The 27,644-nt window shown below is 44.5% G+C and overlaps 1 protein-coding gene across 1 annotated transcript in view; it reads left to right on the top strand.

Annotated features, from left to right (window-relative positions):
- Positions 1–27,644, top strand: part of akap6 (A kinase (PRKA) anchor protein 6) — a 204,139-nt gene that overhangs the window by 64,916 nt on the left and 111,579 nt on the right. Inside the window, exons 5-8 of the mRNA XM_070445275.1 lie at positions 9,686–9,786; positions 10,045–10,164; positions 10,340–10,404; positions 12,213–12,294. Coding sequence (XP_070301376.1) covers positions 9,686–9,786; positions 10,045–10,164; positions 10,340–10,404; positions 12,213–12,294 — 368 coding nt within the window. The remainder of the gene's footprint in view (positions 1–9,685; positions 9,787–10,044; positions 10,165–10,339; positions 10,405–12,212; positions 12,295–27,644) is intronic.

The raw sequence follows: 27,644 nt of genomic DNA, 5'->3' as shown, positions 1-27,644 counted from the left end.
CAAAATATAGAGATCGAGACAAAATAGCATGCTCTCTCTATCTATATCTCTCCCTCTTTGCCTCTCTCTCCCTCTCGTGCACACACATGCAAAAAGCAAACAGGCTTACAGAGATTAACGTACACAGTGCCTAACTGCATGTGGATGTAAACAACGAGACATGCTGCATCCTCGCAATCACTCACACTCTCAAGAGCAAACATATGTGCAGGCGCGCACACGCACACATACTCGTACATCCACACACACACACACACACACACGCACACACAAACATACACACATTCACACTTTCCACACACATTTGCATACATCCATAGAGACCAGCAAATATGTATTGGCATAGCTCCCTGCTGACTGCCTCTCTGCATATGTATACATGTATATATAAACATGTATATACTCTGTTCTTCATGCCAACAACACGAACACCGAGTACACATGCATTTGTATTTTATCACTAACCTTGTACAAAACTGTGTGTGTGTGTGACTGTGTGTGTGCATGCATGTTTGCGTGTGTGTGTGTGTGTATGTGTGTGTACATACTGTATATCTCCACCAGCATCAGAGGTTTGTTGTGGAGCAGGGCAGCCACGTTTGTCATTTTGGGGCATGGGGAAAGAAGATATAGTTATGTTTTACTGGGATGAGCTTCAAATGTTAGTATCGATTGAGACGGCCCTACCAGACGCACTTGTTTTCCTCAGTCAACCTGTGCTCCAGGGCCGCTGAGGGGAGCTGCTCCCAATTGAATGTTTTTGGGGTTGGGCTCCAGCTGGCACTTGGCGTTGTGGTGGGGGTTGGGTGTTCAGGGGAATGAGTCTTGCTGAGCGCGGCGGCGAGCTGCCCTGCTTTCCGGTGCCCCTGGGAGCACGGTAACGAGAGGTCTGCGAGCCCAGGCCGAGCGGACTCCTCTTTATAAGGCATTGAGAGATGGCGCAAAATGAAACGGCTATTGATTGAGCTTGATGGCCGATCCAGCTCTTTGAATCACATTAACGAGGCCACTCTGCACCGGTGGCAAATGAACAGTCAGGACAAGAGGCCCCCCAGTTAGAGAGAGGGGGTGGGGGGTTGACACTAGCCAGGGGGTGTCACAACCCTTAACACATAGACAGTTACACAGGAAAATATATAGATACAACCCCATCTCTCTCTCTCTCTCTCTCTCTCTCTCTCTCTCTCTCTCTCTCTCTCTCTCTCTCTCTCTCTCTCTCTCTCTCTCTCTCTCTCTCAGGAACCACTTGTATGTAACATTTCAATGTCATCACATTTAGCTATACGATACTCTACTCTAAAATATGCTAATGTAAATACATTTTAAAAATCTGATCAAATAGAATTGGAAATAAAATGCCAAGCCACTTTTTTAGCTGATGTTGTTATTATGTTAGTAGCCAGGTATCTTCCTCTCCGGCTCCGAGTGAGCCGATTCATTTCCACATGTCTTCTAACTTAGCCTTCCCAACTCCCACCTCCCCTCCAACCTCTGAGCCTCGGTAACACCATCCTCCACTACACCTCCGCAGGCTTTAATTCCATCCCAACCTGTGTGTGTGTCTGTATGTGTGTGTGTGTGTGTGTGAGCCCTGCCCCTCCACATCCCCAGACGCGTCCAGACATGGCGGCGTTCTTCAACTCTCCCTCTGTCTCGGTGAGATGACGGCTCTGCCCTGTCTGTGTGTCTGTCTGTGTGAGGTGATGTGGGGATTACAGTCCTCTCGCCTCAGCCTAAACCATAGAGGAGCGAGGCGAGCAGAGTAGCGAGCAGAGGAGCGAGGCGAGGGGAGCGAGGGGCTCGAGTTCCAGCGGCTTCATACTGTAGCACATCTAGAGGTGTCAAATCAGCAATAACCCACCTGCCCCCAGCTAAATCCACCCAGAGCCCCCCAGTCTCTGCTGCTAAACTCTCTGGTTGCATCCCAAAGGGTACCCTATTCCCTATATAGTGGGCTCTGGTCAAAACTAGTACACAAATATGTTGGGAATAGGGTGCGGTTTGGGCCACATGCTCTTTGCTGCTGCACTGCAGTCTGCCTGCTCCACTGGACACATCATGGAATATATATCAGATCATATCATACAGCAAACACGGATACTGTCTGTATCACAGTATAAATAGAAACCCTATGATATTTTCTTCGTTTATATGGTATAAACATTTCATCATTAATTATTAAACGGTTGGTACCAATTTTGAACAAGTACAGTAATAAAGGGAATTTCAAATAACTATTTATCAACTGTTTATGAACTATTTGTCAACAATTTATCAACAATGTCAGTTTCAAGATGTGGCATGCATAAAGCATAAACTGTTACCTTTTCTCATAAAAGATTAGACGGCCGGTCATCATCGACAACTGTCAATGTTTTATTATAAACACTGTAGACATACATTATCTAGACAGCATGGTAGAGAGCTATACCCTATATCACAGTGTGATGGATAGCTTACTGTTCTATTCTATGCCCTTCTACATTTTCACTTAAAAACATACGGTTGAATCTCGGATTAAAAACGATATTATAATTTGTAATACTTTCTAATCTGTTGTGAAATACTTCAATGTGACTTCCTTCCACCAGTGGTAGATATCTAGTTATAATGTATTAGTGTTGACTTGTTCTAAGCTATCACAGAGCCGAGAGGCTATCAATCCCCTGTCCATCTGGGGGATCATAAATCCACCAGCCAGGAGATGTTACCTTGTCATCTCTGACGAATACCTTCAGGTGACCATCTGTCACAGGCCCATATCCCCTCATCGCTGGTGGCATCAAGTTTACTGGATTTTCTCTGTCTCATTTAAAGATTGCAGCGTAGTACTTGAATCAGAGTATTATACATGGTACGGTAATTCACTCCCGCTATATCTAGGTAGGTATGTTTTTGTAAATTATGTCCAAAAAAGAATGGAAGAATCCACTTTGACATGAATACACTGTAAAAAAAAAAGAAACCGTCAAAAACACCCACAAATGTAGTTCTTTCAACTGATTATTATTAAGTAACTGGTTCCACAGCCATTTTTTTGGTTTAATCAACTTTTAGGTCCAAGTGTTACCTGAACTAAAAACTCTTGGCCCAAACTTAGCTCTAACTTGAGAACTTGGTCAAAAATGCAGTCAATTTAAAATTATGTGTTTGCTCAGCTTATCTCATGTGTTCATTCAATTATAAATGAACAATTGGGCATCTTAACTAAAAAAAGTCTGTGCAACTGGTTACACACGCACACACTCAAACTGTGCTTTTAACATACAATGTTTTCAGCCTACATATTTGACACACGTTGACATACATGACTCAATTGTGCATGTTCATTTATACAGTAATTATTATCAACATGTCATCACCTGGGATTTGAACTCGCAACCTCTTGGTTCATGGCATTCCTATCTTCCTGCTACGACACCATGTCTGTGTCAATTAATCTGTTCATCTGTTCATCTGACTCTTCTCTCATCACTGAAGATTGGAATGCTTTTAACCAAGAGGTTTTGAGTTCAAATCCCAGGTGATGACATGTTGAATATGAATTACCGTATACATGAACATGCACAATGTAATCATGAATGTCAATGTATGTCAAATATGTAATTTGAAAACATTACACACCGTGTGTGTAACTAGTTCCACTGCCTTTGTTTAGGTAAAATGCCCAAATAATAATTTTATAGTTGAATGAACATATGAGACTATTTGAGCAAATGCATCATTTTAAGTTGACAGATTGTTTTGCATACGTTTTGTCATGTTGGAGCTACGTTTGGGCCAACTCAAAATGTTAAGTTCAGGTAACACTTTGACCGAAAGGTTAATAAACAAAAAAAAGACTGCGGAACCAGTTCCTTAGTAATATAACCAGGGGCACACTCCAACACTCAGACATCATTTACAAATGAAGCATGTGTTTAGTGAGTCCACCAGATCAGAGGCAGTAGGGACATCCAGGGATGTTCTCTTGATAAGTGCGTGAATTTGATTATTTTCCTGTCCTGCTAAGCATTCAAAATGTAACGAGTACTTTTGTGTGTCAGAGAAAATGTGTAGAGTAAAAAGTATATAATTTTGTCAAAAATATAAATAGTAATGTACAGATACCCCTCAAAAACGATTTAAGTAGTACATTAAAGTATTTTCACTTAAGTACTTTACACCACTGCATGGAGTAACAAGTCACATAAGTTGCATGGACTCACTCTGTGTGCAAAAATAGTGTTTAACATGATTCTTGAATGATTAGGTCATCTCTGTACCCCACACATACAATTATCTGCAAGGTCCCTCAGTTGAGCAGTGCATTTCAAACACAGATTCAACCACAAAGACCAGGGAGGTTTTCCAATGCCTCGCAAAGAACGGCACTTATTGGTAGATGGGTAAACATTTAAAAAGCAGACACTGAATATCCCTTTGAGCATGGTGGTTATTAATTACCCTTTGGATGGTGTATCAATACATCCAGTATTGCCGGAGAGGAAGGAAACTGATAAGGGATTTCACCATGAGGCCAACAGTTACAGAGTTTAATGGCTATAATAGGAAAAAACTGAGGATGGATCAACAACATTGTAGTTACTCCACAATACTAACTTAAATGACAGAGTGAAAAGAAGGAAGCCTGTACAGAATACAAATATTACAAAACATGCGTCATGTTTGCAATATGGCGTTAAAGTAAAACTGCACAAAATGTAGCAAAGAAATGAACTTTTAGTCCTGAATACAAAGCGTTATGTTTGGGGCAAATCCAATATAAAACATTACTGAGTACCACTCTTCATATTTTCAAGTATGGTGGTGGCTGCACCATGTTATGGGTATGCTTGCCACCGGCAAGGACTACAGTAGGGAGTTTTTTGGGATAAAAATAAACGGAATAGAACTAAGTACAGGCAAAATCCTAGAGGAAAACCTGGTTCAGACACTGGGAGATAAATTCATCTTTCAGCAGGATAGTAATCTAAAACACAAGGTCAAATCTACACTGGAGTTGCTTACCAAGACAACAGTGAATGTTGGCCTGGTCACAGTTTTGACTTAAATCTATGACAAGACCTGAAAATGGTTGACTAGCAATGATTAACAACCAACTTGACAGAGCTTGAAGATTAAATAAAAAAATTATGTGCAAATATTGTTCAATCCAGCTGTGCAAAGCTCTTAGATATTTACCCAGACAGATTATCATCTGTAATCGATGCCAAAGGTGATGGTAACGTGTTGACTCAGGGGTGTGAATACTTATGTAATGAGATATTTATCTATTTCATTTTCAATACATTTCAAAAATGTCTAAAAGCATGTTTTCACTTTTTCATTATGGGGTATTGTGTGTAGATAGGTTAAAAAATATATTAATTTAATTTATTTTGAATTCAGGCTGTAATAAAACAACATGTGCAATACGTCAAGGGTTATGTATGCTTTCTGAAGGCACTATAGGGAATAGGGTGCCATTGCTGACGGGGCCTTGCTGTGAGTGTGAACAACTCCATCTTGGCTGTTTTGCTGTCCCTGAATCAGCGTTAGAGCGAGTCAACGAGGGCATCTTTTAGTTAGTGCGGTGTCCCATTCCCCTTCATCCATTCTTCCCAGTGAAGTAGAGCCGGTCCTCGTTCAGTGCTCCTCTACTTGCTCTCTCGGCGGCAGGCCGTCAGATACAGTTAGCCAGGGCTGTGTTGGCTCGGCACACCTTCAGCATGCTGGTCAGATCACACCAGGCCCTAATCGCCAGCAACAGGCCGGCCCAAGATCTGAGGAGATGAGAATCTAAGGCGAAGATGGCTCCAGGCGCCTCGCTGCATCACTCCCCTGGGACCCCTCTGCCCCCCCTCTTGATTCACCCCCCTCTGTACGCACATCCTCGACCCTCTCCAACCCCCACCTCCCTCCACCCCCTAACCACCCATCACATCTTCAAAAGCACAGCCCCACCTCCCTCCAGGTCCCAGTATAATGTTCTCTCCCTCTCTTTCACTCTCCATCTCTCTCTCTCTCTCTCTCTCTCACTCCCCATATCTCTCTCTCTCCACTTTGATTACTCTTAGCACCACGAGAGCACTCGGCTCTGCACCGGCTCCTTGGGTATTATCAAAACCAATCAACATGAAAGTTTTCCTAGCAGCACCCACGGAGAGATGGGATGGAGGGGGAAGAGTATTGGGGGAAAGAGAGACGGGAGAGAGAAAGAGGAGTGTTTGGGGTATTTTTAAAGAGAATAACAATAGCGGAATTGAGACATCACAGTAATAAGGGCGCTTGGGGGAATATTGAACAAGTTGGAGTTAGGGGATGGGTGGATGATAGATCCCTTTAAGCAGGGTCGGCCCGCTCATTAGGCAGGATTAGGATGGCCGCCTATGGCGGCAGATTGACGAGGGCGGCATTTTGAACTAAACTGACTAAGATGTACCTCCAACAACACATAAAAATGCACATAATTCTGCCCAAAAACAATGACAATTTCTCTCAACCAGTGGCCTATGTGATTTTTAGGTGAGCGCTGATGCTGCCCTATGATAAGCAGCTCCCACTTTGTCAAAGGCAGGGACGCAAAATATGTATCTTGTCCATTCCGAGCGCGCGTCTCCAGGGTGCTGTGGAAGAGATGCATCGCTGCAGTGCTCCACCAACATTCCGTCCAAAAAATGATCTGACATAAATCATGTATCAGATATAGCATAAGAGTATGAGGCCTTTTCTGTAGCCTACAGGCTGGAGATAAAATGTATGACAGTGTAGTGAGACAGAAACTTTTTACATTGTGCAGGTTTCTACGATCAAATAGCCTACCCTAAATGGCGCCCGATCAAATAAAATATAGGAAAATGTGCTGACATGTTAACAAACAACATATCCTAAAAACAGGACAGGTCAAAGTGAAATTGACAGTATGGAATGGACAATCAGGCTACTCACAACTGCTGTCCAAGAGTTTCATCCTGTGGGCTAAATTGTCATGATCAGTGGTTTCAAGTTTGTATCACTCATGTTTTACGAGCTGATCATAGCAAAAAAGAAAATACTTCTACATTTTCCCGCTGTGTAAACTCATTGCAAATAAGCTGAGGATAACTCAACTGATAAAGTTGGGTAGCTGATATTTAGAGCTTAAATTGATTAGTCACAGGAATCAGGACGAATATAGCCAATACAAACAGTGGGCCTACAACATGGATGGGCATTCATAAAATTCCATTGCAGGCCAAGATGGTAGGCTACACTCCATTAAGCATGTATTGACGCCAACGTCTTTTTTTGGTTCTGTCTGGATCGGCCATCTTTTTTTTGGTGTTTTACAAACAGTAGGCCTACCATATTCCTAAAATAACATTTCAGGCGACCATGTAGGCCAGGGGTGGGCAACTCCAGTCCTCTGGGGCCTGATTGGTGTCACACTTTGGCCCCAGCCCCAGCTAACACATCTGATAGTAATAATCAACTAATCATGATCTTCAGTTTAGGATGCAATTAGTTTCATCCGCTGTGTTGATTAGGGACGGCCCCCGAGGACTGGAGTTGCCCATCCCTGCTGTAGGCTATACCTCAGTAAGCACGGACCGACTTTTTTTGTGCAGTCCGGACTGGCCTTGTTTTCCACGTCCATGGACGTTGTTTTTTGGTCCGGTCGAGACGAAATCTGAACCAATTATAGATGTCTATGTTTGGGTCAAGTTTTGTCCAGTCTGGACCAGCCTTGATTTGGCCCAAACGTAGACGTCTATAAATTACATATTTTCAACTTTCCTTCAGAACCGAAAATGAACTTGATTTCAACGTCCAGAAAATATGTGTCACGACTTCCGCCGAAGTTATCTCCCCTGCCTGTTCGGGCGGTGCTCGGCGGTCGTCGTCACCGTCCTACTAGCCGCCACCGATCCCTTTTTCGTTTATCTGTTTGTTTTGTCTTATTAGTTTCACCTGTGTTTCTGTTGTTTTCGGTTAATGAGCTTCCCTATATTTAGTAGGTAGACCCGCCCTTGTTTTGTGCGGGATTGTCTTTATTTTGTTACGTTTGTGCATTGTAGGCTGAGGTGTATTTTCTTTCTTTCACTTGACACCCTGTGGTTTTTGGGTTTTCACGTTATATGTCCGCGCCCTGTATTTTGTTGTGCTTATATTTTGTGTGTGCCTTATTAAAGAGCACTATACCCCCAGTGGAACTCTCTCTGCGCCTGATTCCTGCACCCACCTAGTCCCGCGTGACAATATGTATTTTCATCGTCTGGAAAATACATATTTTCAACTTTCATTCAGAACCGAAAATTTACCTGATTTCAAAGTCTGAAAAAAAAAAAAAAAAAATCACCTTTCATTCAGAATATAAATTGAATACCTTCAACGTCTGGAAAATACGTATTTTAGATGTCTTTTCAACGTTATTTTTCTTACTGGGACTATTCTTGTAGGAACTGCATTTTTTTTGTCTCGCCGAGGGCAGCAGAATGTCCAGGACCGGCCCTGCCTTTAAGGGATGGAGGAGTGATCTGTTGGATGAGGGGGATTCTAGAGCAACTTTGATGGGGTGTGGGCCACAAAAAATCTGAACTCATCATGAGGGGCCGCATTACCTCGTGGGTCTGCGTACTCACATCCATACCCCCCACCTTGCGAGCAAAACATTTCCCCCCCCATGACAGCGAAGAGAAAATATTTACGTTTTAAAGTTAATTTCCTGCAATTCTGAACAGTTTGCCATGGGGCATAGAGAAGATGTTGCCGTTTTAAAGCAAGTTTGTTGCAATTCTACACATTTTGCCATGGGACGAAGAGAAGATTTTGCAATTTTACTGCAAATTTCCTGCAATTCTACACATTTTACCATAGGGTGGAAGCAAATGTTTGCAGTTTTTAACATGATAACTGATGGTCAATTGGCCCCACCCCAGTTGGTAACTCGACCATGATTACTACATGTTTAGATAGCTGGCCGCTAGACTAACTTACCAATCTAAAAATGTTTTGCTGACATGGGCTAATTGAACGACTGCTGATGCACAACCACATTTTGAAATTGTATCTTGTATATTCTATTATTCTAACTCTCAACAGTAAGTTGAGACCCCAACTGAGTTCCTAAAAAATAAAAATAAATTGGTCCATGGGCTTAAAAAAGGGGAACATTGCTGTTCTTGAGGGAGAGGGGACTGTGTATTTTATTGAGAGAAGTGTAGCAGTGGGACTGTGGGGTTCTAGGGTTGTATTTTTTAAAGAGAATGTGAATCATCCCTTAAAACAAAAACTCAGTAGCCTATGTTGGATTTAGTTTTTTTCAATATGTTGGATTGTTTTTTACAAATACTAATATTTTCTGTCCCAATATTTCATGGACTTGTGGGATTGTACCAGGGGTGTTAAATATGAGTTTATACACTTGTGTGCTTTGTGTATTAGTGTGTGAATTAGTATTAGTATCATTTTCATGTTTCTTTTTTTGTTCTGATGTTCAAAAACACATTGCATGTGTTTATGCTTGAGTGTGTGTGGTATCTTGTTTATTATATTCTTGTTTATTATAGAGAGAAATGAACATGTAACATCTAGTAAGTTGACTGTTGTGAGGTGTCATCATGTGTGTCATATTGCGTCTGGTTGTACAGAGCTTTAAGCTGACCGTGGACAGTCACTGTTCCCTGAAATACTGTGTACTAATACGTTGTGTCTGGTTGTACAGAGCTTCAAGCTGAAAATGGACAGTCACTGTTCCCTGAAAGACTGTGTACTAATACGTTGTGTCTGGTTCTACAGAGCTTCAAGCTGAACGTGGACAGTCATGTTCCGAAATGACTGTGTACATATACGTTGTGTCTGGTTCTACAGAGGTTCAGAGCTGAAGTGGACAGTCACTGTTCCTGAAGACTGTTTTATCAATACTTTTGTCTGACTACAGAGTCAAGCTGAACGTGGACAGTCACTGTTCCTGAAAGACTGTGTACTAATACGTTGTGTCTGGTTTACAGAGCTTCAAGCTGAACGTGGACAGTCACTGTTCCCGTGAAAGACTGTGTCTAATACGTTGTGTCTGTTACACAGAGCTTCAAGCTGAACGTGGACAGTTCACTGTTCCCTGAAAGACTGTGTACTAATACGTTGTGTCTGGTTCTACAGAGCTTCAAGCTGAACGTGGACAGTCACTGTTCCCTGAAAGACTGGGTACTAATACGTTGTGTCTGGTTGTACAAGACTTCAAGCTGAACGTGGACAGTCACTGTTCCCTGAAGACTGTGTACTAATACGTTGTGTCTGGTTGTACAGAGCTTCAAGCTGAACGTGGACAGTCACTGTCCCTGAAAGACTGTGTACTAATACGTTGTGTCTGGTTCTACAGAGCTTCAAGCTGAACGTGGACAGTCTACTGTTCCCTGACAGAGAACTGGTGTCACTGGTTCAGAAGTGACAGGCAGTGCTGAGAGTGATCATCACACAAATCAGGTACGGCTCTATGCCTCAACCCTCACATTTAATTTAATGTTTATATTAACATACTGACCTTCAGAATGTATAAATCTTAAAGTAACCGCTTCTCAGCAAGGGGAAGGGGAAAGAAAGCCTTTTTCAACATACATTACATGGCATCTATCTGCATGGATTGAGCGAGTGAGTGAGTGAGTCGGGCAGGCGGAGAGATGGTGCTTGTGAGTGGTCGAGAATGATAGAGAGGAGAGGTGGAGAGTAAAAGGGTGAAGGGAGAGAAATGAAAGTGGAGTAGAGAGAGTGAGAGGTGCCATGTACTGTATACGAAGAGAGGAGTAAAGAGAGAGAAAAGAGAGGGAGGAGGCTGTGTATATGAAGAGAGGTGGAATTAGAGAACAGCGACTTGAGTCAGAGGCCATCATCCAGACGTTCTCTCCTCTCTGCTGGGCCGATTACTCACCTAAAGCATGCCAGAGCAGCCAGCCAGCGCTCAGCAATGTACAAATCCGCTAAGCTGACTCCCTGTTGGCGAGTTGTCCTCTCGCTGGCTCTTAAGCTGCCACCATTAAAATGCAGATGGCCTCCAGGATCCTGGAGCTGTTTGAAAAGCTTCTGACAGGAGAGAGAGAAGAGAGGAGAGGTGAGAAGAGCCTACTGTGATTCACTAGAATCAGCTCTCTCTCTCTCTTCTTCTCTCTCTCTCTCTCTCTCTCTCTCTCTCTCTCTCCTCTTCTCTCTTCTCTCTCTCTCTCTTCTTCTCCCTTTCTGTCATCCACATCTCATCTGCATTGGTTCCTAGTACCCTTCACTGCTTATATTGGACGACAATTCTTTAGCAATCTCTCCCCCTATTCCCCGCACTGCAGACCTAAACGTTTTCCTAGCACTCTGCAGATCAGTCATGATAATTCCACAGTGTGACTTATGTGTGTGACATTGTTGAGCAGCCAGTCACTCAATGATAATTACGTCAGTGTGTTTTGTGCGTGTACATGATATGTGCGTGCCTTTGTGGTGGCTGTGGATTACAGGGTCACATTTCTGCCCTGGCTCGTTCATCTTGATTTGCACTTTTTAATTTACTTGAACAAACAGGATTTGGGTGATCATGGTGCTGTAGAAGAGACAGGGCTGGAGTACATACGAATGGCTTGCAGGTGTGGGAAGGGATTAACTATAAACAGCGATTCATCACATGCAGTAACCAGTACTGGTGTGTACATGTAGCATTAGTGAACATAGTACAGGCGCAGATTCACGTAGGTACTTGTGATTCAGCATAGGAGAGAGCAAGGTGGACCACTGAAGAATTCATGTAATATCAAATGAAGAGCCTTCCTACATCACTCGGGCTATGGAAACCCGTTCTAAAGACCGTATGAAGAAGGTATCAATTATTATGATAATGGGTCAAATAGTTGATCATAATAAATGCTAAATATCAGTACCTACAGAGACATGAATGAAGGATTTAAGAGAGGGTTGGTTGGATAATCCAAGACTGGATGTTGGCCATTCTCTCATTTCAAATCTCTCTTTTTCTCTCCTCTTCTCTCTCTTTCTTTCCCCGCCCTGCTCGCTCTCGTCGTTCTTTCTTTATCTTTCTCTCTCTCTCTTTTGGTCTCCTACATTCTTCCCTCCCTTTCTTTAATATATCTTCTCTCCCCTCCCCCCCCCTCTCTCTTTTATATCTGTCCGGCCTAGGGACATGCCTCCAGATGACCGTACACCAGTGGCAGGAGCTCCAGAGGCAATCCGCGCCAGCACAGCTGGATGCTGGCCCTCTGATGCCATCAAAGCCCAATCCTGGCCACTGAGGCTGAGGCCTCTCAGAAGGCAGAGACCACGGGTCCACTAGCCAGCCCCAAGGTAAACTGGCTGCATGCAGTCTCCATTTCCCTCCTCATATCCCCATTTCCCCACTCCCACCGCCACCACCTGCCTGCCCAGCCCGCGTGCCTGTCCGCTTGCCACTGACTGAAGTCCACCGCGCTCTCTCTGTCTCCTCTTCCTCTAGCCCACGGCTATCCAGTGCTCACTCAGCAAAATAAACAAACAGAAGGGGGAGATGGGAAGGGTTGCTGCTATTAGCATAAGAAACAGCTAAAGCTTCCCAGTTAGAAGTTACTGGGAATGGGAAGGAGGGAGGGACACGTAGTTGTGCATAGATGTGAATATGAAATATTTCATAAATGAACTCTCGAATGGTGGTGGTAGCATGAATAATTTGACAAGACAAAATGCAACAAACGCACACAACGCACGGGGCAACAGACACAACATTCACACACAATTATTTGTAGCTCAAAATGTGTGAAACCCAATTTATGTTCCTTGCATTTAATGTGTAATTACGCGTAGTCATTCATGTTACGATTGCTCATGTTTTAATGCCAATGTGTATTGTGAATTACGCTCAGATCTGATTTGGTGGAAGGAGGCATCCTTTCCACTTACCCAGAGAGGCCCAGGCAGAGAGAGAGAGAGAGAAATGTGTTTGTGCATAAGAAGAGATGACACCATGTCAGAGCACCAGCACAGCTTGGCTGGATTTCCCAGGGGCCGTCGGACGTGAGGGTGCAATCTTCACAGCATCGCTCCTCGCTCTCTTCTTCTGAATAATCTCTTGTTCTTCATCTGAACCAAATGAGAAACACAATCCCTTTTTTCCTCCCATGCATAGCATAGCCAGCTGGCTATCTGTACAGTGTCTCCTTTTCTTGCCCCCCCCCCCTCCTCTCCTCTCTCCTCCTCTCCTCTCCTCCTCTCCTCTCTCCTCTCTCCTCTCCCTCTCCTCTCCTCTCTCCTCCCCTCCTCTCCCCTCCTCTCTTTGCCTCCTCTCCTCTCTCCTCCTCTCCTCTCCCCTCCTCTCCTCTCCAGGTATTTTACTTTAGTAGTGGGCACGTGCATCCCTATTTCCTCTTCGTAGGCGACGACATAAATAATCCTGCTGCTTTTAAATTGTTTTGTTGCAATTAGAAATCACCACAATCAGTGTGATCAGTCAGCTCTGACATCCATTAGCCGCTTGGTTACAGCAAATTAACACAGAGACGAGCCAGTGATTCATTATCCCATAGCTGTTAATGACGATCAGATGCATTGCCTAATTAGAGCGCGGCCATTGTGGTGGGGGGAAGGTCAGGGAAGGAGCCACAAATCTCCTCTCAGCACTGTGTGTTTAGACCCGTCCTGACTCTTTGACGAGGGGGCATGGGGTCGGGTAAATACCATAGGAGGATGTTGACGGGAGCAGGATGAGAGGTGTCATCTTCTGGATGGAGGGATGGATGGATGACGGGGTGACGTCATCCGCATGGTGGGATGATAAGTCACAGGTTTCGTCCAACAGGTCGTGTTTGTTGTTCATCCATCAGTCATTATCAACGTAGGAGGTTCGCCTGAAGTTCTTTAATGCTCTTTTAATGCGTGTGCTGCGGAGATGTTAGCTTGTTATAATGGTGGCTTTGTATACTTCATATAGCCCATGTACTTAAGCTTTATACGTTGGGAATTTATTGTGAAATCAAACATCAACCTAGTTATAATGGAGAACATAGGAAAATGGCTTCCTTCTACGACGACGATGTTTCTTTCCAGTGTCCCATTAATTCCTAATGTTCCTAAAAACAACAGGTGCTCTTTGAGGTCATTAATTCGAGCCTGTGTAAAAATGCCACATAGAAGAGCAATGCGACATGTCACTGGGGTAATAACGTGTGAGATGAAGACACTAACGTTGCCCCCACCACGCATTAAGGTGTGTATAAAGCAAGGTGCGTCTCTCCTGGCTGCCATAACGGTTTGTTGTTATTGCGGAGACCATATGCTCCTCTCTGCCGTCTCCCTCGTTGATGTTCCCGAGTCTGAATCATTTTCCATGGGACCATAAAGTTTTTAACATGGCTGGATGCTGGTCAAATGGTAATCCTGAGGGAACCCTGTCTTGTTTAGTTATTCTCCTCTAATTAAATTGTTGGGGAAGATCACAGAGCGGAGAGAAGAGAGGAGAGAGAGAGGAGAGAGAGAGGAGAGCGAGAGGAGAGCGATAGGAGAGAGGGAGGAGAGAGAGGAGAGCGAGAGGAGAGCGAGAGGAGAGAGGGAGGAGAGAGAGAGGAGAGAGAGAGAGAGAGGAGAGAGCATGTAATGATAAACAGCTCGGAGCTTCAACACTTCAACGCTTCAGTCTCAATAACAAGCTGCTGCTTCTCAAAATCCCCTGGCAAATAATGATACTCCAGAACTGCATCCCAAATGGCTCCCTATTCCCTATATAGTGCACTACATTTGACCAGGGCCATAGAGTTTTGGTCAAAAGTAGAGCACTATATAAGGATTAGCGTGCCATTTGGGATGAACACCAGACTGTTGGTGTTCATGGTGACGAAGAAGGTAGCATTTGTATTTCATACAGTACAAGGCAAAGCTAAGCATGCTTTACACAGAGTTATGGAAGGACATAGTATCTGTACGTGATTCATGGAAATGTCACAGAATATCAGTTAAGAGGGGAGAGATTACTCTTACAAGATAACTTTTGTGTGTGTTCAGATTGTCCCTGTGATTTTAACATGGATTGAATATTATTGTGGAATAGTAAAGCTGTGTTCTGAGTCAACTAGGCCATATTGCAAATGGTACCCTATTCCCTATGGACCCTGGCCAAAAGTAGTGCACTATATAGGGAATAGGGAGCCATTTGGGATGCTGCTCTACTCTGGTGGCGGTGGTGTGTGATGCGTTTCTCCCTGAGCCTTGGTGGTTTGGACCTGAAGAACAGTGCAATATACAAGAGCTTAGCAGGATACTGTCAGAGGATACTGTCTGTCACATTACAGGAATTGCTGTAGGCTCTGTCTCCATGCCTTTGACTCACTCTCTCTCACAGAACGGGAAGGTGTTGACCACACAAACAAACAAACATGCATGGACTCGGATGCGTATACACACACAGGAAGTGTGTCCAATGTTCAATGTCTGCCGTGATTCTCCTTTCGCCTCCTCTTCATGCACCAATGGGCACACTATTCACGGCATGGCACAGCCATAGTTTAGCACAGCCTCAGCAGAGCACAGCCACAGCATAGCCCAGCACATCCACAGCCCCATCATCAACTCTTCCTCCATTTGCGGTTATCATTCCTCCTCAGGTGGAGAAGCTGGTGGATTCTTGTGGATTCTCTCTCTCTGAGACAAAAGATGATGCAATTTGAACATTTTCAACAAGGAGGAAATTTGTGAAAGTGCAGCAGAATTGTCAGCTAACATCATTGACATCCATGGAAAAAGTGGTGGTGTGTGTTATTTGTCCAAAATAGCCTGCTGTAGATCTTGTCTGTCAGTCAGTCAGTCAGTCAGTTTGTCCATCCGCCTGTCAGTCAATCTGTGCCCAGAGTTGGAACGTACCATATCTCCCTGGAGGCAGGGGTGGTTGGACCCTTCTTCCTCTCAGTAACCCCATCACTCTCCCATTGATCCCTTCAGATTAGACCATGTTCGTTTGGTCACAGGGGACATAAATCCAGTTAACCAGCTTGACGAAACAGCCCCCAGTCAGTGACCAAACGACACCCGGCACTCTGGTGATATTTGGGCGATGTTGCCATTACCATGCCTCACATTACAGCAAAGTTTATCAGAGTAGGTGTTGTGTCCCCCTACCTACTGCTGCCTCCGTCGCCCCAAGTGATACAATATCTAGCTCCTCAGAGTGGGATTATTCAGGTCATCTGAGCCCTGCCAGGTGTCAGTGGCATATACTTATGCTGGCCTGCCTGTGTGTCTATGTATGTATGTATGTAAAATCAGTGGGGCCTTATCTGCCGCTGCTCCCAGACAGCTTGTCTGCCCCGAGGCCCCAATTTCAACCAGCCAGCCTGGCTGACTGCAGCGCAGCGGGGGAGGGACGTGGGGGGGGGGGCATGAGGATGAGAGGTGGCRGGGGGAGGGTGGTGGGAAGGAGAATAACAGGAGGGGAGGAGGGCCCACCGTTGTCATCATCATCCCCCATTCTGCTCACTGGGCATATGTTAAGGGCCATGCCACACCAGTGATATGCCACACCACCATGCTGCATATGGAGTGGGTCTTAGGTATATCAAGGTACAGCACGCTTATAACTGACCCCAGGTTATTACTGCCTGGTGAAAATGTAATTAAAGGAAGTGGAGTGGCACTTTAAAGCAGGACAGGGCCATTTCCGGGGAGACTTTTTAGTCTGGGCGGACTGCTGCCTAGCTCCCATCAACCCCTTCTTCATCAGCCGGGAATTATGGGTAGATGTTCAGAGTTCACCCGGCTTTATGACTTAGTTTGTGTTGGATGGTGAGGCAGTAACTTTTCTATTAGGTATGACTATTTTGACTTTGTAGAATAGTTTATAGTGCGTTGGTGAGTTTTGCCAAGCCTTTTATTGTGGAGATAAGGTATTTTGAATATGATAATCAATGTTTTGTGAAATAAATCTAAATATGCATTCTGAAACAAGTGTCAGGAAACTGCTGTTTCATGCCCCTTATAGTTGAGAATTCACATGCTCTCTTTTGACTGGTTTAAACCAGCAACTGTATTTCTACATTGAGTATGGATTGCTTTGGTTATTAACAATCTATAATAATGTATCAAATTATTAGACTCCTCTCTTGACACGTGCAGTGCCTTCAGAAAGTATTCATACCCCTTGACTTGTTCCACATTGTGTTACAGCCTGAATTCAAAATGGATTAAATATGTTTTGTTTTACCCATCTACACACAATATCCCATAATGACAAAGTGAAAACATGTTTTTAGAAATCTTTAGAAATTTATTGCAAATTAAATACAGAAATATCTTGTTTACGTAAGTATTCACAACCCTGAGTCAATACTTTGTAGAAGCACCTTTGGCAGAGATTACAGCTGTGAGTCTCGCTGGGTAAGTCTCTAAGAGCTTCCCACTCCTGGATTGTGCAACGTTTGCCCATTATTCTTTTCAAAATTCTTCAAGCTCTTTCAAATTGGTTGTTGATCATTGCTAGTCAACCATTTTCATGTCTTGCTATAGATTTTCAAGTAACGTTAAGTCAAAACTGTAACTCGGACAATCAGGAACATTCACTGTCTTCTTTGTAAGCAACTCCAGTGTAGATTTGGTGTTTAGGTTAGTGGCCTGTTGAAAGGTAAATTAATATCCCTGTATCTGGTGGAAAGCAGACTGAACCAGGTTTTTTGCCAGTGCTTAGCTCCATTACGTTTCTTTTTTATCCTGAAAAACTCTCCAGTCCTTAACGATTACAAGCATACCCATAACATAATGCAGCCACCACTATGCTTGATATGGAGAGTGGTACTCAGTAATGTGTTGTATTGGATTTGCCCAATACATAACACTTTGTATTCAGGCCAAAAAGTAAATTGCTTTGCCAGATTTTGCCACTATTACTTTAGGGCCTTGTTGTAAACAGCATGCATGTTCTGTACAGGCTTTCTTCTTTTCACGCTGCCAATTAGGTTAGTATTGTGAGGTAACTACAATGTTGTTGATCCATCCTTAGTTTTCTCCTATCACAGCCATTAAACTCTGTAAATCTGGGTTTTCCCAACTGGCGGCCCACGAGACCCTCAAGTTTTCTGTGGTATTTCAAATGCTTTCTTGTTGGATATAAAAGACTGTAAAAACATGAGCAGATCAGCTCCAAGTGATTTTAATGTTGGAAATCTGTTCCAAAGTATTCCCACGCAAAATAGAGAGATATATGTGATCGTAAACAAATGTAAGAAAGGTTTGAAATTATTATGTTTTCGTCAAATGTTATATCTGTTAACAAACTATAGTTTTGGCAAGTCGGTTAGGACATCTACTTTGTGTATGACTCAAGTAATTTTCCCAACTATTGTTTACAGACAGATTATTTAACTTATAATTCACTGTATCACAATTCCAGTGGGTCAGAAGTTTACATACACTAAGTTGACTGTGCCTTTAAACAGCTTGGAAAATTCCAGAAAATTATGTCATGGCTTTAGAAGCTTCTGATAGGCTAATTGACATCATTTGAGTCAATTGGAGGTGTACCTGTGGATGTAATTCAAAGCCTACCTTCAAACTCAGTGCCTCTTTGCTTGACATCATGGGAAAATCAAAAGAAATCAGCCAAGATCTCAGAAAAAACTGTAGACCTCCACAAGTCTGGTTCATCCTTGGGAGCAATTTCCAAATGCCTGAAGGTACCACATTCATCTGTACAATCAATAGTATGCAGGTATAAACACCATGGGACCACGCAGCCGTCATACCACTCGCGTTCTGTCTTTTAGAGATGTGTCACGTTCCTGACCTATTTTTATGTTATTTTGATTATGTTTAGTTGGTCAGGGCGTGAGTTGGGGTGGGCATTGTATGTTGTGTGTGTTTTGTTTAGTCTATGGGTGTTGTATTGTGTATGGGATAGATAATTGTGAGGTTGTCTAGTTATGTCTATGGCTGCCTAGATTGGGTCTCAATCAGAGACAGCTGTCATTCATTTGTCTCTGATTGGGAGCCATATTTAAGGTAGCCATAGGCAGTAGGCTTTTGTGGGTAGTTGTCTTGTTTAACGTTTGTTGCGTGTCTGTGCACTTGCGTTATTTAGCTTCACGATCATTTGTTGTTTTGTTTGTTTGTATAGTGTTTTCGTTTTATGTTCATCTTCGTTCATTTAATTAAAAGAAGAGGATTATTTCCTCATGCTGCGTTTTGGTCCGTCTCTCCTACACACGATCGTAACAGAATCACCCACCTACTAGGACCAAGCGGCGGGGGAGAGCTCAACAGAGCAACCAGGACTCATGGACATGGGAAGAGATCCTGGACGGCAAAGGACCCTGGGCTCAGCCAGGGGAATATCGCCGTCCAAGGCGGAGCTGGAGGCAGCGAAGGCAGAGAGGCGCTTGGTATGAGGAGGCAGCGCGGCGACGCGGTGGGAGCCCGAGAGGCAGACCCAAAAAATTCTCTGGGGGGCACACGAGGAGTGTGGCAAAGCCGGGTAGGATAACCTGAGCCAACTCCCCGTGCTTACCGTGGAGTGAGAGCGGTCGTTACTGGTCAGACACCGTGTTATGCGGTAAAGCGCACGGTGTCCCCAGTACGCGTGCTTAGCCCAGTGCGGCTATTCCACCTTGCCGCACTGGGAGGGCTAGGTTGGGCTCGAGCCGGATGTCATGAAGCCGGCCCAACGTATCTGGCCTCCAGTACGTCTCCTCGGGCCGGCGTACATGGCACCAGCCTTACAGGTGGTGTCCCCGGTTCGCCTGCATAGCCCAGTGCGGGTTATTCCACCTCGCCGCACTGCAGGGCTACGGGGACCATTCAACCTGGTAAGGTTGGGGAGGCTTGGTGCTCAAGAGCACGTGTCCTCCTTCACGGTCCGGTATCCCGGTGCCACCTCCAAGTACCAGTCCACCGGTGGCAGCCCCCCGCACCAGGCTGTCTCTCCGGGTTCTCTCTCCAGCTGCTCCCACCTGTCCAGCGCTGTCAGAGCTTTCCTCCTCTCCAGCGCAGCCAGTGCCTATACACACGCACCAGGCTGTCTCTCCGTCTCCTCCCTACAGGTGTGCCCGTCTGCCCAGCGGCGCCTGAACTGCCCGTCTGCCAGCGGCGCCGAACTGCCCGTCTGCCCAGCGGCGCCTGAACTGCCAGTCTGCCCAACGCCGCATGAATGCTCGTCTGGACTGAGCCGTCGTCCAGCAGGACCAGGCCAGAGCCGTCCAGCCAGGGACCAGCCAGAGCCGTCCAGCCAGACCAGCCAGAGCCGTCCAGCCAGGACCAGCCGAGCCCGTCCAGCCAGGACCTGCCAGAGCCGTCCAGCCAGGACCTGCCAGAGCCGTCCAGCCAGGACCTGCCAGAGCCGTCCAGCCAGGACCTGCCAGAGCCGTCCAGCCAGGACCTGCCAGAGCCGTCCAGCCAGGACCTGCCACCGTAGCCAGGACCGCCAGAGCAGCCAGCCATGACCAGCCAGAGCCGTCAGCCAGCCCATGACCAGCCAGAGCCGTCAGCAGCCATGACCAGCCAGAGCCGTCAGCCAGCCATGACCAGCCAGAGCCGTCAGCCAGCCATGACCAGCCAGAGCCGTCAGCCAGCCATGACCAGCCAGAGCCGTCAGCCAGCCATGACCAGCCAGAGCCGTCAGCCAGCCATGACCAGCCAGGCCGTCAGCCAGCCATGACCACCAGAGCAGCCAGCCAGGATCCGCCAGCCAGCCCGGAGCTGCCGTCCCTCAGCCCGGAGCTGCCGTCCCTCAGCCCGGAGCTGCCGTCCCTCATCCGGTGTTGTCCCTTATCCCGGTGCTGCCCCTTATCCGATACTGCCCCTTCAGTTAGGGTGTTTAGTTGAGGGTGGTCATTGGAGGGGGGATACGGTAGAGCAGGAGGATGACATAAATTAGATAGGAATGATGGAAGGGCAAACAGATCCAAGAAAGCACAGCGAGCAACCACCAGTGGACAGAATAAGCCCACCACCCAGCCCTCCCTAGACTTTTGGGTGGTGGATCAAGAGTACGACACACTTGAAGAGGGGGGTTATGTCACAGTTCCTAGACCTATTTTATGTTTTTTAATTAGTTTAGATTAAGGTCAGGGCGTGAGTTGGGGTGGGCATTTATGTTGTGTGTGTTTTGTTTAGTCTATGGGTGTTGTATTGTGTATGGGATAGATAATTGTGAGGTTGTCTAGTTATGTCTATGGCTGCCTAGATTGGGTCTCAATCAGAGACAGCTGTCATTCATTTGTCTCTGATTGGGAGCCATATTTAAGGTAGCCATAGGCAGTAGGCTTTTGTGGGTAGTTGTCTTGTTTAACGTTTGTTGCTTGTCTGTGCACTTGCGTTATTTAGCTTCACGATCATTTGTTGTTTTGTTTGTTTGTATAGTGTTTTCGTTTTATGTTCATCTTCGTTCATTTAATTAAAAGAAGATGGCTTATTTTCCTCATGCTGCATTTTGGTCCGTCTCTCCTACACACGATCGTGACAAGATGAACGTACTTTGGTGCGAAAAATGCAAGTAAATCCCAGAACAACAGCAAAGGACCTTGTGAAGATGCTGGAGGAAACAGGTACAAAAGTATCTATATCCACCGTAAAACGAGTCCTATATCGACATAACCTGAAAGGCCGCTCAGCAAGGAAGAAGCCACTGCTCCAAAACCGCCATAAAAAAGCCAGACTACGGTTTGCAACTGCACATGGGGACAAAGATCGTACTTTTTAGAGAAATGTCCTCTGGTCTGATGAAACAAAAATAGAACTGTTTGGCCATAATGCCCATCGTTATGTTTGGAGGAAAAAGGGGGAGGCTTGCAAGCCGAAGAACACCATCCCAACCGTGAAGCATGGGGGTGGCAACATCATGTTGTGGGGGTGCTTTGCTGTAGGAGGGACTGGTACACTTCACAAAATAGATTATTTGGAAATATTAAAGCAAAATCTCAAGACATCAGTCAGGAAGTTAAAGCTTGGTCACAAATGGGTCTTCCAAATGGACAGTGTTACTTCCAAAGTTGTGGCAAAATGGCTTAAGGACAACAAAGTCAAGGTATTGGAGTGGCCATCACAAAGCCCTGACCTCAAATCCTATAGAAAATTTGTGGGCAGAACTGAAAAGGCGTGTGCGAGCAAGACAACAAACAACAAACCTGACTCAGTTACACCAGCTCTGTCAGGAGGAATGGGCCAAAATTCACCCAACTTATTGTGGAAAGCTTGTGGAAGGCTACCTGAAACGTTTGACCCAAGTTAAACAATTTAAAGGCAATGCTAGCAAATACTAATTGAGTGTAAGTAAACTTCTGACCCACTGAGAATGTGATGAAAGAAATAAAAGCTGAAATAAATCATTCTCTCTATTATTATTCTGACATTTCACATTCTTAAAATAAAGTGGTGATCCTAACTGACCTAAGACAGGGAATTTCATCTAGGACTAAATGTCAGGAATTGTGAAAAACTGAGTTGAAATGTATTTGGCTAAGGTGTATGTAAACTTCCAACTTCAACTGTATGTAAGAATGCTGTTTATTGACTATAGCTCAGCATTCAACACCATAGTACCCTCCAAGCTCATCATTAAGCTCGAGTCCCTGGGTCTGAACCCCGCCCTGTGCAACTAGGTCCTGGACTTCCTGACGGGCCGCCACGAGGTGGTGAAGGTAGGAAACATCACCTCCACTCCGCTGATCCTCAACACTGGGGCCCCACAAGGGTGCGTGCTCAGCTGCCTCCTGTACTCCCTGTTCACCCATGACTGCGTGGCCATGCACGCCTTTAACTCAATCATCAAGTTTGCAGACGACACAACAGTAGTAGGCTGAGTAGTAGGAGGTGAGGGCTCTGGGAGTGTGGTGCCTGGAAAAAAAACACTCACTCAACGTCAACAAAACAAAGGAGATGATCGTGGACTTCAGGAAACAGCAGAGGGTGCACCCCCCTATCTACATCGACGGGACCGCAGTGGAGAAGGTGGAAAGTTTCAAGTTCCTTGGCGTACACATTGCTGACAAACTGAAATGGACCACCCACACAGACAGTGTGATGAAGAAGGCGCAACAGAGCCTTTTCAACCTCAGGAGGCTAAAGGAATGTGGCTTGTCACCTAAAACACTCACAAACTTTTACAGATGCACAATTGAAAGCATCCTGTCAGGCTGTATCACCGCATGGTACGGCAACTGCACCGCCCACAACCGTAAGGCTCTCCAGAGGGTGGTGCGGTCGGCCCAACACATTACTGGGGGCAAATTACCTGCCCTCCATGACACCTACAGCACCCGATGTCACAGGAAGGCCAAAAAGATCATCAAGGACATCAACCACCCGAGCCCTGCCTATTCACCCCACTATCATCCATAAGGCGAGATCAGTACAGGTGCATCAAAGATGTTACCGAGAGCCTGAAAAACAGCTTCTATCTCGCCATCAGACTGTTAAACAGCCATCACTAGCTGCTGCCTTTAGGCATAGACTAGAAATCACTGGCCACTTATCTGGCATTACTCATCTCATGTGTATATACTTTTTCTATACTGTTCTACGGTATCTCATTCACCTATTAATGTTTACATATCTTGTATTCTATGCTATTCAACTGTATCTTAGTCCGTTCCGCTCTGACATCGCTCGTCCATATGTATATAGTCTTAATTAAATCCTACTTAGATTTGTGTGTATTGGGTATATGTTGTGTAATTTGTTAGATATTACTTGTTAGATATTACTGTACTGTCAGAGCTAGAAGCACAAGCATTTCGCTACACCCGCAATAACATCTGCTAATCATGTGTATGTGACCAATACAATTTGATTTGATTTGAACTGTTTTAGTCACCTTTGGCCTCATGGTGAAATCCCTGAGCGGTTTCCTTCCTCTCCAGCAACTGATTTAGGAAGGACGCCTGTATCTTTGTAGTGACTGGGTGTATTGATACACCATCCAACCTGTAATTAATAGCTTCATCATGCTCAAAGGGATATTCATTGTCTGCTTTTTTTTTTTACCATCAACCAATAAGTTCCCTTTTTTGCGAGGCATTGAAAAACCTCTCTGGTCTTTGTGGTTGAATCTGTGTTTGTAATTCACTGCTCTACTGAGGGACCTTACAGATAATTGTATGTGGACTACAGAGATCTTGTTACTCCTGAACGTGTTTAGGCTTGCCATAACTAAGGGGTTGAATACTTATTGACTTTTCAGCTTTTCATTTTCATGGCATTTTTTGAATATTTCAAAAAGCATGATTCCACTTTGACATAATGGGGTACTGTGTGAAGGCCAGTGACAAAAAAATCATGCTGTAACACAACAAAATGTGGAAAAAGTCAATACTTTCTGAAGTCACTGCAATTGCTGCCACATTCGTAGAGATAAAATAGAGGCTGCTGTCCTGGAATTCTACATCACTTTATCTAGGGCCACGTTCACATAAATTCTTGAATTAGTTCAACTATATCAAACTCCTAAATAACCGTTATCTACCTCTCTAAAGTGTTTATGTCTTTTAAATGAGAAATGCAAATAATCAGATATCCAAATAAGAAATAATGAATGTATGCCAGGGTCTCTCTGGCAGTATTAGCATGCAAAGGTACTCCAAATGGAATTTACAAAGTGTGCTAAAATGACACACCTCTAAGTGACTTTTGCCCAAAGGCGATCTGACAATTGAAATTTCTCCCCAAAAAGTTAATGGTGCTATTTTTTCCCAGACATTTATCAAATATTTAATTACAAGGATGATAGAAATTAATATGCAGCAAAGCCTGCTGTCACGTCCCAGCGTTTGAAAAGGATCTGTGGCTTTTACAAAAAATACTAGCATAGGTGAAACGTTTATAGTAGGGCGTTGTGCTGTAGTCAAAGCTACTGTTGCAGCTCTGTACGGTCTGTTTATTGAGATGGTGAATTAAAATTTACTAGCCCCTGCCATCCCCTTCTTCCCCTGGTTTCTTTGTGTAGCCTAGTTGTCTATTTCAGAAATGAACATTACTCTAATCTATTACAATTGAAACACTTTCTTATGAACAAATTATTTCCCATTCATTCTGCTTCTAAATGTGAATGAAGTAACAATGCGAACTTCGCTGCTCAGCATCCACTGTGTGGCTGCATCTTTGATGGCACCCTATGGGGCCCTTGTCGAATGCAGTGCACTACCGCATAAGGAATAGGCTGCCGTTTCAGACGCAACCAATGACCCCGTCCGAGTGCTTTTGCGCGACTTCATTACTTTTCTTCTATCCCCTGGCTGTGTTATTGTGTGCAGCTGAAGTCCGCTAGAAAATCAAAACCAGATTTTATTCTTTTTTTCATTTGTATTCTGCCTTCGACACATGGCAATCGGATCAAAGATTACCCAACTTGCTTGCAAATAAAAGCAACGAGGAGGCACTTCAGGCTGTAATTATTAGAATCAGAGTGAGATTTTTTTGTGCAGAAAATGCGGAGCTCTATTGGAGCCTATTAGTTTGATTCCCTTTGTGGTTTGCTGGGTGTCCACATGTCAGGGCTGCTAATGCCTAATGAATTCTATCAAACTAAATACAATCAAGTCCAATCTGATAGGCATGGATGGGGATATATGAACACAGTGTGACGGCTAGGCTCTTGATATTGCTTGAAGTGAAGAGCTCATGCAGCTTCGGCGTTAGAGAAAAATGATTGCTTTATAATGTGTTGCCTGAATAGTACAGCAGTGGTAACTTAAGTTAAAACACAGTGCAAACTCAACTGGTCTCAACTGTGGTTGCTGTCTTTGTACAATGAATGGCAAATGAAGTGCTTCAATGAGAATGTTCTGACAAAGAATTCTTAAAATAGAATGCTCTAACTCACCTGTGTGTTGCTATCTAGATTCATACGAAGGGGGTATATTACCAAATAGTAAACAGTGTTTACTCTTCAAACAATATGTTACACAGTCGACAGAGACACAGAAGGAGTTTTTTGGCTTACGGTATTGTTTGTTCCTCTCCTAACATAAGGCTTGCTCAGACGACTCTCATCCAACCGTAATCCAACAGTGACAATATTATTCACAGACAGGGATTTCTATATTCTCAAGAAAGCCCTGCCCGTTCCCTGGTGGAGAGAGAGCGCGTAATCCCTATTCTAGAAGTCAGAGCAGACCTACAGTATCTCGCTGTACAGTATGGTGACCATTAACTATCTTGTTAATATTTCATGTTTTGTTCTAATCAAAAATGAAATGGTTAAGCTAAACATGTGATTGGACTGTGGGAAGGGAGGGGGTGAAGGAGCTGATTGCATTGGATCCTGGGGCTATTTGCTAAGATTATGTCCCAAATGGCACCCTATTCCCTATGTAGTGCACTACTTTTGACCTGAGATCAAGGAATAGGGTGCCATTTGGGGCGTACACTAACGGCCCTTCTACACTACAGCCATCGGGCATCCGGCCTTGCCATCATCCATTGAAGGAATGCTTCCTTTGAAATCAATAGAAGCTGCTATACTGCCCACATTGCTTTGCGTCCAATGGCAGCATCGAAGCTCAAGAATCACGCATGAATTCTATCTTGTGAATTCAAATAATGAGAAATAAAGTTGGGTTTTGGTTGGTTTCTGGGATTTCAGGTAGAACGTCACATTGACACAAAGCTGATGGCGATGCAGCACGACACGTGTAGTCTAGCTGAAGTGTAAGACTCCTCCTGAAGAAGTAGTGCGCGTTAATAACGGCATGGCTCTTTCTTTTCTTCTTCCTCCCTCCATTCCTCATTCCCTCCTCTCTCTCAGGACCCAGCAATTACCCTTAAGTCAGTGTGGAATAATTGTCAATGAATATTTAACAAGGCTTCAGTGGAAGCATAGGCATCAGAGAAGCATCAACTGCTATACTGTATTATTAATATAGGGAATTGTTACAGATACACTGTAGAGAGTCACTGGACCACACCATGCAGTGGATTAGCAATTGGGAAAATGACGAAGCAGGTTCAGGAATAAATAAAGTGGGCTTCAAAAACATAATGGAGCCAGTGAGTTGTCAGAGGCACATTATGCAGCTGCTGTAAAACATGACAGAAGCTGTCTATGTCATTCAATCAAACAGATAGCGGAAACATCACTAAAGCATTCCATCAGCCCCACCCCAGCCCCAGTCAGAACTTTCAAGATCAAGTCCTCCCTCCCTGTATGTACCTACCTGATGTTCATTCTCAGCTGAATGTTCCAAAAAATATTCTAATCAGGAGTGCTTATAGCCAATCTGGTCAACATAAAACTGTCGGCAGTGTTATGAAATATGGGAGGTGGAATTACCTTATCGCTGTGATGATTTAAAATGCCTCACAGGTGAAAGACAAAAACATGTCCCATCAGCCATCACTCCCTCCCTCCCTCTGTCAGTCCTCAATGAATGTCAGACGAGCTTCAGATGGATCCTTTACCCCTCTCTCTCACTCTCCCTCACGTTTTCTCTCTCTCTCTCCTTATCTTCCTTTCTCTCTCTCTCTCTCTCTCTCTCTCTCTCTCTCGTTCTGTCTCTCCCTCTCTACCTCTCCCTCCCTACTTCTCCCTACCTCCTCCTTGAAGTGATATAAAATTCTAATATCTGTCCTCTGGTTCTGTCCTCCCTGAAATCTGGCCAAAGCGCCGAAGGAAAGATAGCTGCCATGCCTGAAAAGCAATGCACACAGAGGGGGGAAAAGCAAAAGGGGAAAGGACTCAGTCATGAAGTGACGTTCTA

Source organism: Salvelinus sp. IW2-2015, linkage group LG9, assembly GCF_002910315.2.
Source record: "Salvelinus sp. IW2-2015 linkage group LG9, ASM291031v2, whole genome shotgun sequence".
Lineage (NCBI taxonomy): Eukaryota > Metazoa > Chordata > Actinopteri > Salmoniformes > Salmonidae > Salvelinus > Salvelinus sp. IW2-2015.
This window is presented reverse-complemented; position numbering and strand designations above follow the sequence as displayed.